This window comes from Myotis brandtii, unplaced genomic scaffold (assembly GCF_000412655.1).
Source record: "Myotis brandtii unplaced genomic scaffold, ASM41265v1 scaffold382, whole genome shotgun sequence".
Classification (NCBI taxonomy): Eukaryota; Metazoa; Chordata; class Mammalia; order Chiroptera; family Vespertilionidae; genus Myotis; species Myotis brandtii.
Genome location: NW_005364671.1, coordinates 56,932 through 72,964, shown reverse-complemented (window position 1 = coordinate 72,964; position 16,033 = coordinate 56,932). Strand labels below are relative to the sequence as shown.

The 16,033-nt window shown below is 41.9% G+C and overlaps 1 protein-coding gene across 1 annotated transcript in view; it reads left to right on the top strand.

Moving 5' to 3' along the window:
• The window catches only part of FAM159A (family with sequence similarity 159, member A), a 17,689-nt gene extending 4,443 nt beyond the window's left edge, over positions 1-13,246 (top strand). The window contains exons 2-3 of the mRNA XM_005872522.2: positions 1,918-2,057; positions 12,969-13,246. Coding sequence (XP_005872584.2) covers positions 1,918-2,057; positions 12,969-13,219 — 391 coding nt within the window. The 3' untranslated portion in view covers positions 13,220-13,246. The remainder of the gene's footprint in view (positions 1-1,917; positions 2,058-12,968) is intronic.
• Positions 13,247-16,033: the final 2,787 nt, after the last annotated feature.

Genomic DNA, 16,033 nt, shown 5'->3' with positions numbered 1-16,033 from the left:
TGCCACAGTCCCGCCCGCCAGCCACAGGTCGGGTCGCACATGGGACGCCTGCCGCCCCGGGTCGCAGATAGCAGGCCCAGATGGTGGTGGGGCAGACGGGATGGCGCTGTCCTGCTGTGCCTGCAGTATGCAAATTAGCTGCCATCTTTGTTGGTGGTTAATTTACATCTCACGCTGATTAGCAAATGGGAGGCGTAGTGAAGGTACAGTCAATTACCATGTTTGTCTATTATTAGATTAGATAACTATATCTCAAACGAGGAAATAATGCCCAAAGAACTAACAAGTACTACATGCTCTATGTGGAAAATATGGAAAGGACAGGAGAGATAAAAGAGGAAAGAAATCATGGGAGATCCAGTATTTTAACTTGGTTTCCCCAAAAGACTTGGAAACAAGGATTTGAGGGCAGATAGTTTACATGAAATCAATTCTAAAAGACACCGGTGGAGGGTGGGGAATTGAGGAGGTGGGAAGGGAAGGAGCTAATGATGGTGTTACCAAGTAAGTCACCACTGAGGATCACCGGAACTTAAACCTGCTAAACTCAGCCAGGCAATGTAGAATCTACATCTCAGAGTCATTCGGCCCAAGTGCCAAAAAGCTGGGTATTTACGTACCTACTTATGTCAGTCATTAGTTGTGTGTGGTGTGAGAAGGCAGGCGTTCATTTTCCTGCACTTCTGACCTGCTCACTGTGTTGGTACTGTTCTGGGCCCAAGAAAGCCCTCAGGCAAAAAGATACAAATGCTAGCATTTGAAACTCTGGCCAGAATATTTTACAATTATAAACCTAATGGGGCAGGGACAGGACATTCAGAGCCTGGGCTTCAGCCAGCGACAGCCTGTTAGCATTTTGGTGTATTTCTGTCCAACCTTGCATATGTGTAATTATGTATATATTTGTGTTAATTTATTTGAGTTGGGGTTATGTTATATATTTAGTAGTGTGTCCTCTTTTCATTTAACATTATCTCATCTGGATTTAGCCTTGATCTTAAATGTTATTTGAAAACATGTTTTTAAGGGCTCTATATTATTCCATTGCAGGGATATCCAATAATTTATTTAGCCATGGGAATACAGATTCTCTGAAGCTCTAAGGTGTTTCTGTTTAGTGGAAATTAGCCATCAGCTAGCAGGAAATGAAATCTGGCAGAAATGGCAAAGGCAGGAAGGAGTCTGTGGCTTGGGTCAGGGAGGAGGGTTAGAAGGAGTCTGCGATGCTGTGACTTATAAGGTATTTGGTCTTTATCCACAATTCCTGGCTCACAGCTCCCAAAACCTATGGAATTTCCTAAGTGTTGAAAATAATAAAGGTGTCTTTTGGACTCCACCCAAGGGCAGGGTCTGGTTGTCAAGAAAACCAACCACATGATTAGAGGTTTGGTTTCAGTCCTCCCCATGCCCCTTTTTCCTGACCTCTTGGAGAAGGGCTGGAGGTTGAGTTCAGTTGTCAATGGGCAATAACTTAGTCAATCATGACTACATAATGAAGCCTCTGTAAAAACCCAAAAGGACAGTAGTTGATCTTTTTATTTTTATTTTTTGGAGAGCTTCCACATTGGGGAACAAGAATGCTTCCATGTGCTACCAGGCCTCAAGCTCCACAAAGCTCTTTTGTTCATGACATCACCCAATGTATCTCTGCATCTGGCTGTTGATTTGAATCCTTTAATATCCTTTTTAATAAATCATCTAGTGAGTAAACTATAGTACTGAGTCCCAACTATGTGGTTGCACTGAGGCATGCCATGTATGTGGGGAATACTTGACATATAGTTGATACTCTTTCCCATGCTTAGGCACAGAAAGCCTGGTTAAGACAAGTAGAGACAGAAGAACACTTCTCCTATAACATGCTGCCTCCAAAGTCCCTTTCTGAAGCTCAGCTCCTCTATGGTCTTCTCTCCCCAGTATTGGTGCTCTTGTGGGCCTGTCCATAGCAGCGGTGGTCCTCCTGGCCTTCGTTGTCACCGCCTGTGTGCTCTGTTACCTGTTCATCAGCTCAAAGCCTCACACAAAGTTGGACCCAGGTTTAAGTTTACAGACTACAGGTAAGAAAGAGGTCACATGCTTTCCTTGTATTCAGCAGGCAAGAATTTTTACAAAGGGGACATATTTAGAAATGATATTTTGAACACTTGCCTCATGAGTGTTCCTGGAATATTCAGAAGGAACAGCACAATTCTAAAGAGGTTTATGATCTGAAGCTGTCCATTCTAAACCTTTCATGTGCTCTGTGTTTATCAAAAATAATTTGATGTAGTCAGCATTCTGTTTGTTAGACAAAGATGAATCTATCTTGTGGATTTTCTAAGACAATGTTTTAATTCTAGCCTTAGAAAATGCAAACTCGCCAAAACCGGTTTGGCTCAGTGGATAGAGCGTCGGCCTGCGGACTGAGGGGTCCCGGGTTCGATTCCGGTCAAGGGCATGTACCTTGGTTGCGGGCACATCCCCAGTGGGAGATGTGCAGGAGGCGGCTGATCGATGTTTCTCTCTCATCGATGTTTCTGACTCTCTATCTCTCTCCCTTCCTCTCTGTAAAAAATCAATAAAATATATTTAAAAAAAAAAAAGAAAAAAAAAGAAAATGCAAACTGGTTTTAATATTACCCCAAACAAAATACAATTAATAAGAAAAATTTGCTGCTCCCCAAACTCAATTTATTCAGAAATTAAATACAGGTATTTTTGGATAATCTGATGTTCTTGGCCTACCAATTTCTTTATTGGTACAGGTGACCAAGAGCTTCCCTACAGGGTCACCTTCAAAGTGTTGCTTTTGCACATATTTTACAACCTTTTCAAGGCACTGTGAAGAAACAAGTAGCTATTGGCAAAAGATCCTTCAGTACAGTTTGGTAGACAACACTCAAAATGGGTAGTATTATTTCCATTTTACAAATGAGAAAATCAAGGCTGAGAGAGATTAGGTGACTTGCACAAAGTATCACAGTTAATACATGATAAGACTGAAATCTGGCCCATGTTTTCCTGCCTTGAGTCATGCTCTTTCTTCAGCCCACCACTCCAGGTCTGGCTAGATATACAATTAAGCACAAAATTGTTTAATACCAAATGTAAGGAGTGTTTCAAAAAGGAAAGGAGACTTGAATTGGTGCTGAATTAGTGAAGGAGTTGGTTAGGCAAAATAGATGAGAAAAGGCATTTCAGGATAGGATAAATAATGGGTAAAGGTGTGTGGGCAGGACTGAGTGAGACTATGCAGTAACAGGGTCATTCACCCTGGGGCGCTGTATAGGAGTAAGGCCAGGCTGGACAGGGGAGGAATTTAAGTTCAGAAGCAAAGATGGCACACTCAGTCAGGGAGGGAGAAGGGGCAGGGTGGGTAACAGCTAAGTTTCAGAGAAAAGTAGAGAGAGCCTTTTCATTTGCACAAGATTATTTTTCCAATTTCACAACAAACTCGTGCAAAAAAACGACAGCACATGAACACATCTCAGATCCTGATGCTTACAAGAATCCCACTGTGGCCGAGCAGTAAAATGTAGAAGGGCTGGCTTTTGAGGGTGGGAGAATTCATCTGGCTCTCCTTGGAGCCAGGAAGACCTAGGAGGAGAATAGGAAGTGGCAGAAGAATAGACCCAGCCTCAGGGAGACCAAGGATAGCCCAAGCTTCAGCTTTTTTTTTTTTTTTTATAACTTTTATTTATTGATTTTTAGAGAGAGAGAAAGAGAGAGCGAGATTTGTTGTTCCACTTACTATGCATTCATTGGTTGATTCTTTTTTAAAAACATATATTTTTATTGATTTCAGAGAGGAAGAGAGAGGGAGAGAGATGATGGGAGAGAATCATTGATCAGCTGCTCCCTGCACACCCCCTACTAGGGATCAAGCCCGCAACCCAGGCATGTGCCCTTGACCAGAATCGAACCCGGGACCCTTCAGTCTGCAGGCCAACGCTCTATCCACTGAGCCAAATCAGCTGGAGCCATTGGTTGATTCTTATATGTGCCCTGACCTGGAATCAACCCACAATCTTGGTGTATCGGGTTGATAACCAACTGAATTACCCTACCAGGGCCCAGGCTTCAACTTTTATAGAGAAAAATCATAAAAGTTAATGAGAGGCATAAAAGAACCTGACTATCTGGTGAGGTACAGAAAGCATGTGAATAGGAAGACTCAATATCATAGACAAATCAGTTCTTTCCAAATTAATCTATAAATAAAAATCCCAACAAAAGTTTTAATGGAATTTGTCAGATTCATTCTAAAATTAATCTGGAAGAGTAAAGGTGCAAGAGTGAACAAAACAATTTTGAAAACAAAGAAGAGACTTGCCCTATCAGATACTAGGACATTTTTCAAAGATAAGAATTTGTCAATTTGTTATTGGCACAGAAATTGACAGGTAGAATTGGGCAATGCAGTGTCCTCAACTAGTGCAAATTTGCTACCCAAAGATATTTTGCAATGTGTGGAGACATTTTTGGTTGTCACAACAGGCGAGGGCTACTACTGGTATCTTTTGATAGAGGCCAGGGATGCTATTAAACATCCTACAACACAGGATAGCGCTCCACCACAGAGAATTACCCAACCCAAAATGTCAATAGTGCCAATGTTGAGAAACCCTAGAATAGAAAGTCCAGAAACAGACTAATTAAAATATAGGAATTCAAAGAAAATATTTAATTATTATTACTATTTAAAAGTATTTTTTAAAAATATTTTTTATTGATTTCAGAGAGGAAGGGAGAGGGATAGAGAGATAGAAACATCAATGGTGAGAGAGAACCACTGATTGGCTGCCTCCTGCATGCCCCCCACGGGGGATCGAGCCTGCAACCTTGACTGGAATTGAACCCGGGACCCTTCAGTCCCCAGGCCAAAACTGTATCCACTGAGCCAAACCGGCTAAGGTGAAAACATTTAATTTTTAAAAATAAGGGGAATATGGGCAAATTTGCCTACATAAAATGCAAACAGACATCAAATAAAAATAATACATAAGATAGTATAAACTTAAAAAACAAGTGATAGACTGCAAAGATATAAATAGAAGTAAATACGTGCCAGGCAATCATTATTTGCAGATTTAATATTTGTGAAGTTGCCTATTTGCTGAAATTTATATGTAACCTCAAAATCAATACTTGCAGTGTTTTCAAGGTCTTTTCAAGCTTACCTGTAGTCTGTAAGCTTAAATTTCCAAGGTTTGCAAATGTGGACATGCCCAGAGCAGCAAAAAATTTGAGTTGCCCCATCACACACATTCCCAGCTGACGTGGAACAAGGCCATGCTCTAGCTTCTCAGCTCTCATACTGTAAACAAGTGTCCTTTTCATGATATATTGAGTGACATGTTTTTGCATTTTTATGACTTTTAATGGTGGTTTCACTGTTGAAAATGCCCCCCAAACATAGTGCTGAAGTACTGTCTAGCGTTCCTGAGCATGAAAAAAGACTGTCATGTGCCTTGTGGAGAAAATATATGTGTTGAGTAAACTTCGTTCAGGCAGGAGTTATGGTGCTTTTGGCCATCAATTAAATCTTAATAAATTAATAATATATATTAAAGAAGATGTCTTTAAACAGGAACACACAAAACAAAGTTATGTATTGACCAGTTGACAAAATTGTTGTGACCAGAGGCTCACAGGAACCTAGCTTTTATCAATTACATTGGTAAGTACAAAAATGGATCATATTAATACTGAGGAGGCTGGGTGGAGGGAATGGATACTGTCATATAGTGCTGGTAGGAGTATAAATTGGTACCACCACTTTGAAGGGTAATTTGGCAGTATCTATTTATATTGAAAATGAATATATCCTATAACTCAGTAATTCCCCTTCTAATTATCTTAGAAGAAATAGTTATGCTAGAAGAGGATAGTAAAGATGGATGACATGATCGTTAATCATATTGGAAACAAACTAAATGTCTACCAGTAGAGGAATAATGAAATATGAGTCCACAGTTAGAAGGAGTGAACTAAATAGAGCATCTCATTAGTTCTTCACAATAACTGGGCAGAGTATAGATCTTATTACCATCCATTTTACAGATGAGGAAACTGAGGCCCAAGCTACCTAGTGAGTAAGTGACAGAGCCAACTCTACCTCCAGTCTCCTTCCTCTCCTTATTCCTGTGCTGCAAAATGAAAGTCCCTACTATGTGCCAGTCACTGTTTGAAACTGTACATGCTTTATCTCATCCAATTTTCCCAACTCAGGAAGTGAGGTGTTGTTATCATCTATTTTACAGGTGTGAAAACCAGGTCTAAGAAAGGTGAGATGACTTACCGAAGGGGTCACAGTTTGTAAACTGTGGATCTGAAATTCAAATATATGTGTTTTTCTGCCTCCAAATTCCTACTCTTTTTACCTCACCAGGCCAGGTCTATGAAGTGCTCCTGCTTGTGTCCTGATCCCCTCTTTACTCCTCACTCTATATCCTCCCCTACACCGAACCTTTCTGAATCAAAGGGAATACAGTTTATCTCTTGGCCCTGTTGGTGAAAAACACCCTCCTACTTTTTACTGCTCAGCCACCAGCTGGATTATTCAATTGCCAGGGTTTGAGATACATGTTCTTGCTTTTTGTTACTTATTTTTAAGATAGAAAATGCATTTCCTGACCTTTTGCTAAATGATGGCTTTTAAGCTCTCTGTCTTTTTGCCCAACTGCAGCTCTTAGTTCCTCTCTTTCTTCTTCGTTAAGTACTGGCCCCTCCTTCCCAGCAGCTGAATCAGTTTATAGGCCCATTATCTTACATTCGCCAGAGCTTTACCCTTTATGTGGAATTTCATTTCTGTTTGCTGTCTCCCTCTCCAGTAGGACATGTAGACAGATCATTAGCCCATTTTACATCAAGCTCAGCCATGGGAAGTGAATTGGCCAAATCTACACAGTAGTGAGCATGTGTTGCTGGGACGTCAATCCTGATCTCCCAGACTCTAAAGCCTATGATCGTTACACTGTACCTCAGGTCCTGATCGCTGTGGGTAGAGACAGGGATGGGGAGTGCCCTGGCAAGAACAGAGTGGAAATGGACCCGAGTCTGGAAACAGGCTCCTTCTGCTACCCAGGTGTTCTGTACTGTCCCATCACCCCGCCTCCATACTATCCCCCAAACTTGGAATGCAAAAAAACACATAACTTTCTTACTCTAGAACTTTGTAACTAGCTCCACCCGAAGGGTGACTGAGTTCCTACGGTTGTGCCAGATACTATGCTAAGGACTTTAAACATATTATCCCATGTAACCTGCTTAACTACTCTGCCAGGTGGTTATTATCAACCCTATTTTGCAGATGAGGTGAGTGAGGTATGTATGGAGTTTATGTTCCAACTATGGTACATTTAATGAGACCAAAAAAACAGTGGAGGTAAAAATGGAAGACAAGAGTTCAGGTCTCTTCCTTCTCTGAAAGGTGTTGGTGAGCAGCTCATTAGTCAGCCATTCTCATTGACTCAAAGGCCTCCTACAAATCAAGTCTGATGCTTTCACTGTATAGGTGAGGCCCTGAGGCCCTGAAAGGGACAGTCACGTGCCCAAGGTCACCAGCCAGTTGGCTAAGCCTTTGCCTCCAAGGATCTTTCCCAGCAGCAGCCCCCCTCACCTTCCAGAGCGGATTCAGTTTCCCCAGGGCCAACTGCTTAAAAAAAATTTACTGAGGTGACATTGAGTAACAAAAATATATAGGTTTCAGGTGTGCAATTCTATACAGCACATCATCTGTATATTGTATTATATTTACCACCTCAGAACCCACTACTGCCTTTAAAAAAAAAAATCCTCACCTGAGGATATGTTTTTATTGATTTTTAGAGAGAGGAAGGGAGAGAGAGAAACAGATCGGTTGCTTCCTGTACATGCCCTGACAGGGGATCAAACCCAAAACCTTTTTGGTGTATAGGACGATGCTCCAACAAACTAAACCACCAGGCCAGGGCAAGCCCATTGCTTTTTAATTAACCACATTTGGTACCTGTGACATTTGGTACCAAACAAGCCTCAGTGATGAGTCAGTATTTTTTTTTTTTACTTGACAAGTTCTTTTATTGTGTTTATTTTAATATTTTTTTGTGACACAAGTAATACTCACACATACACATATATATTCATTGATTGGAAAATGAGAAGATGCAGATAGGCAAAAATGAAATAAAGTACAGGTCACACAGAGTGTATTACCTTTTGGTGTGCAATAACTGTTTGCATTATATCAGATACAAATGTACATTTTATATATATAATGTTTTGCAATGTGTTGTTTTCACTTTACAATATATGAGTATCTGCTAATTCAAGTGAATGAAACATCCTGTTAAATGAATGAGATTGGGTCAAAAGATGAGATGTTGGTAACAAGAGTCACCTGTAAATCAAAAGAACATTGAAGGATTAGGGCCCTCCTCTTTTTCTTGCCTTAAGATAGATGTCTGGCCCTGACCTGTCTGGTCCCGTGGATAGAGCATCGGCCTGCGGACTCAAGGGTCCCAGGTTCGATTCCGGTCAAGGGCATGTACCTTGGTTGTGGGCACATACCCAGTGAGGAGTGTGCAGGAGGCAGCTGATCAATGTTTCTCTCTCATCGATGTTTCTAACTCTCTATCCCTCTCCCTTCCTCTCTGTAGGAAATCAATAAAATATATTTAAAAAAAAAAAGATAGATGTCTGTGAACCCAGACCCTCTGAGCACCTACAGACATAAAAAAGGGGGAGGGCAAAGGAGAGTTCTCTGCTGGGATTTAAGGAATTTACATCCTCTTTCTCTTGGCCACAATCATAATCATCTACTTTCAGGGCAGTAAGGACCTGAGTCAGTTTTAAATCATCTGCAAGGAGGGAGAAAATCTAAGAATTCCTCTCCTAGCTGGTCACCACAGGCTAGTCCCAAATTCAAGACTGAGAGCCCCAGGCACTGGGAGAACTGGCCACAGAGGTCCTTGGATAATGGTGGGAAGGCACAAGCCTGGCCTAGGGCATCAGAGAGCCTGGCTCTAATCCTGGCTTTGTCACTCTTATTGTGTGGCCTTAGGTAAGTCACTTCTCTCTGGGCCTCAATTTACTCTGTAAAATGTATACAGTAATACCTACTAAGAAAGTTGTGAAAACTAGAGATGATGCTAACATAGGAGCTACATTAGTCTCTGACACATGGTAGGCTTTTAACAATTAGTAGCTCTCATTTTTATTATTATTAGGCACTTAGATTTTACATGTTAGTCTCCCCAGTGTTTGTTGATATCTCAAAGATAGGAACTATGTCTTAAATGCCGGTGTATCCCAAGGACTAGCCTAGTTCAAAATTTATACTAATGCTAAACTTGCTCTGTGGTAAGAGTCCAAGCTTTGGAATCAAACTGAATGGAAAATGAATCCTGGATGCAATACCCAATAGCTGTTTCAATATTGACTTTTTCTACCTGGGCCTCAGTTATTTTTCTATAACATGGAATAATAATACCCACCTCCAAGTTTGATCAGATAAGATTGTTGTACCACTGCATTTCAGCCAAACATGATTCTTATAGTAACTGCTCTCCTGCTCAGAGCCCCATAATTTAAGACGGACTTTGACCAATCAGAAGGTGATCAGAGGCAGCTTGGTCTAGGAAACAATTGATGTAAGTATCATCTGAAGAGCTGGGGACTTTTGCCCTTTACTGGGGAATAATATGCCAACAAAGGACTTTTATGCAGAATACATAAAGAATCCCCAAAACGTAACATTAAGGAAACAAACAATACCATTAAGAAATATGCAAAAGACTTTAACAGTTACTTCACAGATAGCAAATAAGCACATGAAAAAATATTTCACCTTCATGAGCTGGTAAGGAAATGAATAAAAAGCTACAGAATACTAAATGAGCATAAAGCTATCAGAATACTAAAGTAAAAACACTGGCAATACCGAGTAAGGGATGAAGCAACTTTTGGAAGACAGTTTGGTGTTTTCATAAAGTTAACCATACATCTATTATATTTATTAATTTCCTATGGCCAGTGTAACAAATCACCATAAACTTGGTGGCTTAACATAATAGAAAGTTATTCTCTCACAACTCTAGGGGCCAGAAGCTCAAAATTAATTTTGCTGGACCAAAATTAAAGTCTCTAGGGGGAAATCTGTCCCTTGCCTCTTTGTCTGGTGACTGCCAGCATTCCTTTGTTGGAGCTGCATCACTCTAATCTCTGTCTCTGTCTTCCTATCAATATCTGTGTGTGTCTATCTCCTGCCTTTCCCATATAAGGGCACTTGTGATGACACTTTGGGCCCACCTAGATAATTCAGGATAATCTCCTCAAAATTTTCAATTTAATTACATCTGCAAAAATTTTACCATATATGGCAACATTTACAGAGTCTAGAGATTAGGACCTGATGTCTTTGGGGACCACCATTCAGCCCACTCTACCATACAAAATAGCAATCATGCAGCTAGGTATTTATCCTATAAAACAAAAATGTATGTCTATACAAAAGCTATACATGAATGTTCATAGCAGCTTTATATTTAATAGATAAAAACTGGAAACAACCCAAATGTTCTTCAATGGGCAAATAGTACAACCATACAATGAAATATATGTAGCTATGAAATGAAATGAACTATCCATACACACAATATTTTGAGTGGATCTCAAGGGTATTATGCAGAGTAAAAGAAGCCAATCTCAAAAAGTTATATACTGTATAATTCCACTTATATAACACTTCTGAAATTATGAAATTATAAAAATGGAGACTGGATCAGTGGTTACCAGGAATTAGGTTTAGGAGGAAGGTATGACTATATAAAGGAATAGCATGAAGAAGTTTCTTTGTGGTGATAGAACAATTCTTTATCCTGATTGTGGCAGTGGTTATAAAAAGCTACATATGTGATAAACTTTTATAGTACTAAACACCAAAAAAAGTATATATAAAAACTGTTATAATTGAATAGGACCAATAATAGCTTAGTTATTCTATATATATAAAAGCCTAAGTGACCAAATGGCTGGCTGGTCGACTGCCTGCCCCCTGGTGGTCAGTGCACATCATAGCGAGCATAGCATATCATTAGCATATTACGCTTTGATTGGTTGAATGGCCAACTGGGCCAGACACTTAGCATATTAGGCTTTTATTATATAGGATTATCAATGGGGAAAGCTAGGTGAAAGATATATGGAACTCTGTACTATTTTTATAACTTCTTGTGAGTCTTAAATAGTTTAAAAAGAAAAAGTTTAAAAAAATTTAAAAAGGAAATTTATTCACTCTGTAGGTGATTAGTCCAAAAGTAAGGGTGGGCTTTAGGCATGGTTTGAATAGAAGTTCACAATGTCCTCAGGCTTGTGACTACATCCTCTGAGATTCTGCCCTCTATTTATGTTGGCTTTCTCCTCAGACTGACTTTTCTCATGGCACTAAGTTTACTGCCAGCATTCCCTGAGGCTACGTGCTTTTTGTTCCCTTCTATGCACCAGGAGGAGAAAGAGGGAGCTATTATTTTCCTTTAGTCGGGGGTAAATATAAAGGCCTGAGCTCTATTCTGATTAGATCACCTTAGGTCATGTGCCCACCCCTAAAGCAATCACTGTGCCCAGGGAAATGCTATGAATTGATTTCCCATCCACATGGCAAAGAAATGGAATTACTTGATTGGTTCAGATCAATCAGGTCCCACTCCTGTCGCTGAAATGGAGCCAATCCCACCCTACTATAATTGCTATTACCAGGTAGGGAAGGGGAAAATGGATTTGGGTAGCCAACTCCAATATCCAGTACATCATTCTTGAAATTCACTCTTCCCTTGGTTTCAAAGGCACCATTTTTTTCCCTAGATATCCTCCATCAATGGGTCTTATAGTAGATGAGTTTTCTAGAAAGAGAAGGTATAAAATGTCATTCTAGAAGAAACAGCACAAAGACCCAGAGATGTGAAGGAATGGACCCGTTTAGGGAATAATGAAAATTTTGGTGTGGCAAAGCATAGAGTTCATGAGGGAAGAGTGGTTAGTAATGAAGCTGAAGAGAAGAGATGGGACCAGTAGTGAGAGCTTTGAAATATCACAGTCAATGGTAAGACATTTGAAGACTTTTGAAAAAGAATAGTCCCTGGACTCACTTGACCTAAGAAAGATCTCTCTGGCTACAGCCCAGAGGATAGCCTGGAGGGGCCTGACCAGAGGCTGTTCCAGTGCTCTGGGCGGAAGTTGAATGCCTTACCAAAGGTGGTAGCTTTGAGGATGGAGAGAAATGGATGAATATGGCAGACAGTGATTTGGGGGAATCAGCAGGACCTGGTGAACTGCTAGGCTTTGTGAAGGGATTGGAGGAGAAGGTGTAAGAGATGACTCACATTTCTGGCTGAACACTTGATGCATTTTTTAGGCAGGAATGCCCAATTGTGTCAAATGCTGATAAGCCTAGCGAGATAAGGACTTATAAATGACCATGGATTTAGTGACAAATGTTTTAAGGTGTGGTGGGGGCAGAACCAAGAAGTCAGGGAAGTGGAGAATAATAAAGCCAAGTGAGCCTCCTTTCAAATTCAGATATAAGAGGAGGAGAGGATAAAGCAATAATAAAGAAAGTCATGGAATCTATTAAAATAATGTATGTTTTTACATTTTCCAGCACTTCTCTGCCTACGGGTTGTGAAATAAGCTTGTATCTATAAAATTAGTTTTTTAATAGTACCTACCTCATGGGTTTATGTTGAAGATCAAGTCTTCATATCTCCTAACAATTGTTTAGTCTGTCTCCCCCACTAAACTTTAAGTTCATTAGGAACACTGACAGCTCCTAGTGCAAGGCATGGTATATTGCTAATAAACTAATAAATGTTTGTTAAATGAGTGTTAAGATTCTGAGCACAGTCCTACCTGCCCAAGATAAGCACTCAGGGAAGTTAGCCAGGGTGTGTGAGCCTGATGGGAGGAATGGGATGCAGGAGGAAACCCTATGCCCTCAGCTTACTGTTTTCCAGAACCCGAGGAAATGTCCCCTGACTGCCAAGATGGGAATACAGGCAAGTTGGTGGAGATACCAGGAGTGAATTCTCTAAGGCAGAGTCACCCCTTCCTGAACTCACGGCTGGACTGCAATGAGGAGCAGGCGATGGACCCCAAACACCTCTTCCAGTACTGCTTCATGGCCACAGTGACTACCAGTGACATTCCAGGCAGCCCTGAGGAGGCCCTTGTCCCCAATCTAATCGCACATGGACCAGACCCATAGACATCCAATAAACTTCTCTACACCATCCTCTTCTGGAGTCTCTTTTCAGTGAAAGGTGGGGGTAGGGATGATCAAAGGGACTTGATAAAAATGGGACGAACGAGATAAATGAAGGCTTTTCCCAGCCAATCTACCCAGGGCCTGCTGTGGACCCAGCTATTCTGCTCTGCCTGGCCCACTATGAACCAAAGGGAGTTCAGTCATGGATCCCAAGTAAAATGATCAGTAACAATTCCATGCAATAAAAGAGAAGCCTGGGGCCTGAGGAGGTTCAGACGAGCCCCTCACCTGACCTGAAGAGTCAGAACCCTGACTTGTTCTTCCTGCCACAGAGCAGGTATACTAAGGGTACCATGGAAGATGACTGGTACCCGGAGGCAAGTGACTCCTGCCTCTCCAGCAGCTCTGCCCCACTCTTAGAGTGAGCCCCTTGCCAAGGAATAGAACAAGAGGGAATGTAGAGTACATAGGGCCCAACCATGTTTAGTATCATTCAACTAGTGACCTGGTGCACGGATTCATGCACATTGAAAGGAAATTAATTAGAAGGTGGCCAGTGGGGTGGGACTGGGCAAGATGGGCCGGACATGCCCTGGAGCCAACTTCCCTCAGTCCCTCCCTGGCTGGCCACGCCTCAGGTGGCACTGTGGCTCAAAAGGAGTCTGTGGAGTGAATGGGGTCCCTCTGGCAGGTGAGGTTCCTCGACCTGGCCTGTGAGGATTGGGCTGAAACTGGCTCTGTGACATCCCCCAAGGGGTCCCAGAGTGTGAGAGGGCACTCTGCAAAGTTGCTGTCGTACAGGGTGTGAAACACAAACGAAAGCATGCAGTAAACCAGATTTGGGGCTGACAGTGCCCCAGCAACAACATAACTCACAGCCGAAGGTGGAATCTCACTGCTCCCGCCTCTCTGGTTTTGGGGTGTGTCACCCGAAAACCGCTGCTGCCAAGTCACTGCACTTCAGCAGCTCCTGCGTTGAGCGTCTGCCCCCTGGTGGTCTGTGTGCATCATAGCAACCATTTGGACGGGTGGAGGAACACTTAGCATATTAGCCTTTTATATATATAGATACCTTAGGTGGATGAAAAGAGTGAATCAACAAGTAAGTGAAGGAATGAATGGTTAGCAGACCAAACACAGGCTCCACAAGGTGGGCTTGGCCACTTCCTGACCTATGTGTTCTTGATGAAGTCCCTTAGTCTCCCTGAGCCTCGGTTCCTTTGCTGGGTTAGGGCAAGTGTTCAGAGATGATGGATATGAACCCCCTTCATAAACATGAAAGTACTACAAATATTTTAAAATTAAAAATGGATGTTTTTTCAATATAACTGTAAGAGCAGGTACTCTGGAGCCAATGCCTGGTTCAAATCTTCTCCCTGCTCATCCATCTAGGTAGCTATAATAGTAGTACCTACCTTATAGGATTTTGGAGGATTAAATTACTTTGTTTGTGCCAAGTACTTAGAATAGAGTTGGAAAATGGAAAGCTTTTTTTTTTTTCTTAAATTAAGCTGATAGCAAAGAAATCTTAGGGCAGAATGCTGACTGCCACCCCTCTCTCTCATTTGTTCTCTTTTTTAATTTATTTTGAAAGTCTAATTGGCTTAATCAAGTGATTCATGAAGAGAGCAGCATCCCATGTAGCAGATACAGAGGAGCACCCCCCCCCCCCCCCCTGTTTTCTTCATCTTAACTTTAGCAGTGGCTTTAGGCTTTGCCTTGAAGTGCAAGGCAAGTATTGGTGAGACTCAGTAGCCACTAAAAGCAGCTCTTGACATTTCTCACAGTGACACAACCTGCTGCTGGATTTGACAACAGTGAATTGGTCACTCTTAGATATCTGTACATGGAGCTCGAGCCAGCCAAGGGCACATGATGGGGTGGCAAGGCCGGGTGAGTCACCCACAGAAGTACCCTAGGCTGGAAGCCAAGAGGCCTCAGTTCTGGTCTTGCTTCATTTGTTGTCTTCTGTGCATGTGTGTATCTTATTTTCAGCATTCTAAACCCAGCACTTTTGTCTACTTCTTGTATATTCAGTGGCATCTTCTGTGCCAGGACCTGTGCAGGTTACCAGAAACAAAAGGGCATCAGCCACAGAGCTGCCCTCAAGGGATCATCTGGAGGGCAAGGTAGGCACACAAAAGGGCAGTTGGCCCAAAGGCAGCCCTTCATGCAGCTTGAGAAAGCAATGTGATGTCTGAGCTGAATCATCAAAGATGAGTCAGAGTTTCCAGGTAAGACAAGGTCAGAAGACATTATGGTCAGAGTACAACCTGTTCAAAAACAGTGAGAGAGCCTAGCATAGCCCAGGAACTGCACATTGCAGGAAGTTTAGTCTCTGATGTTCTGTGTGATCTTTCACAGGACAGATCCCACCGCTCTCCTTAGCATCCCCATCAGTAAAATCCAATTTTTCTCGGAACTCTTTTTATACTGGTCCATCTGGGGGGTTGCTAGGAAGAATCCAATGTTGCCCTTGCCTTTAGGTCTGATAGGGGAAGATAATCTGTAAAATCTAAAAACTCCAGTGGTTGTCAGTGGCCTAAAACAATGGCTCTCTTGAGCCTGCTTCAGAATCAGCTGGAGGGCTTGTGAAAACACAGATTGCTGGGTCCTCCTCTCTCCCCCCTCAGAGTGTGCAGTAGGTCTGGAGAAAGTCCCCAGAATTTGCATTTCTAAGTAGTTCCAGGTGATGTTGCTGCTGCTAGTCTTTGACCACCCTTTGACCAAGACTAGCCAAGAAGAACAAAAAGGACTCAGAGCTGGAGATTAGGAGGAGACCTCACACTGAGCAGGGCCTTGAAGACCTGGTAG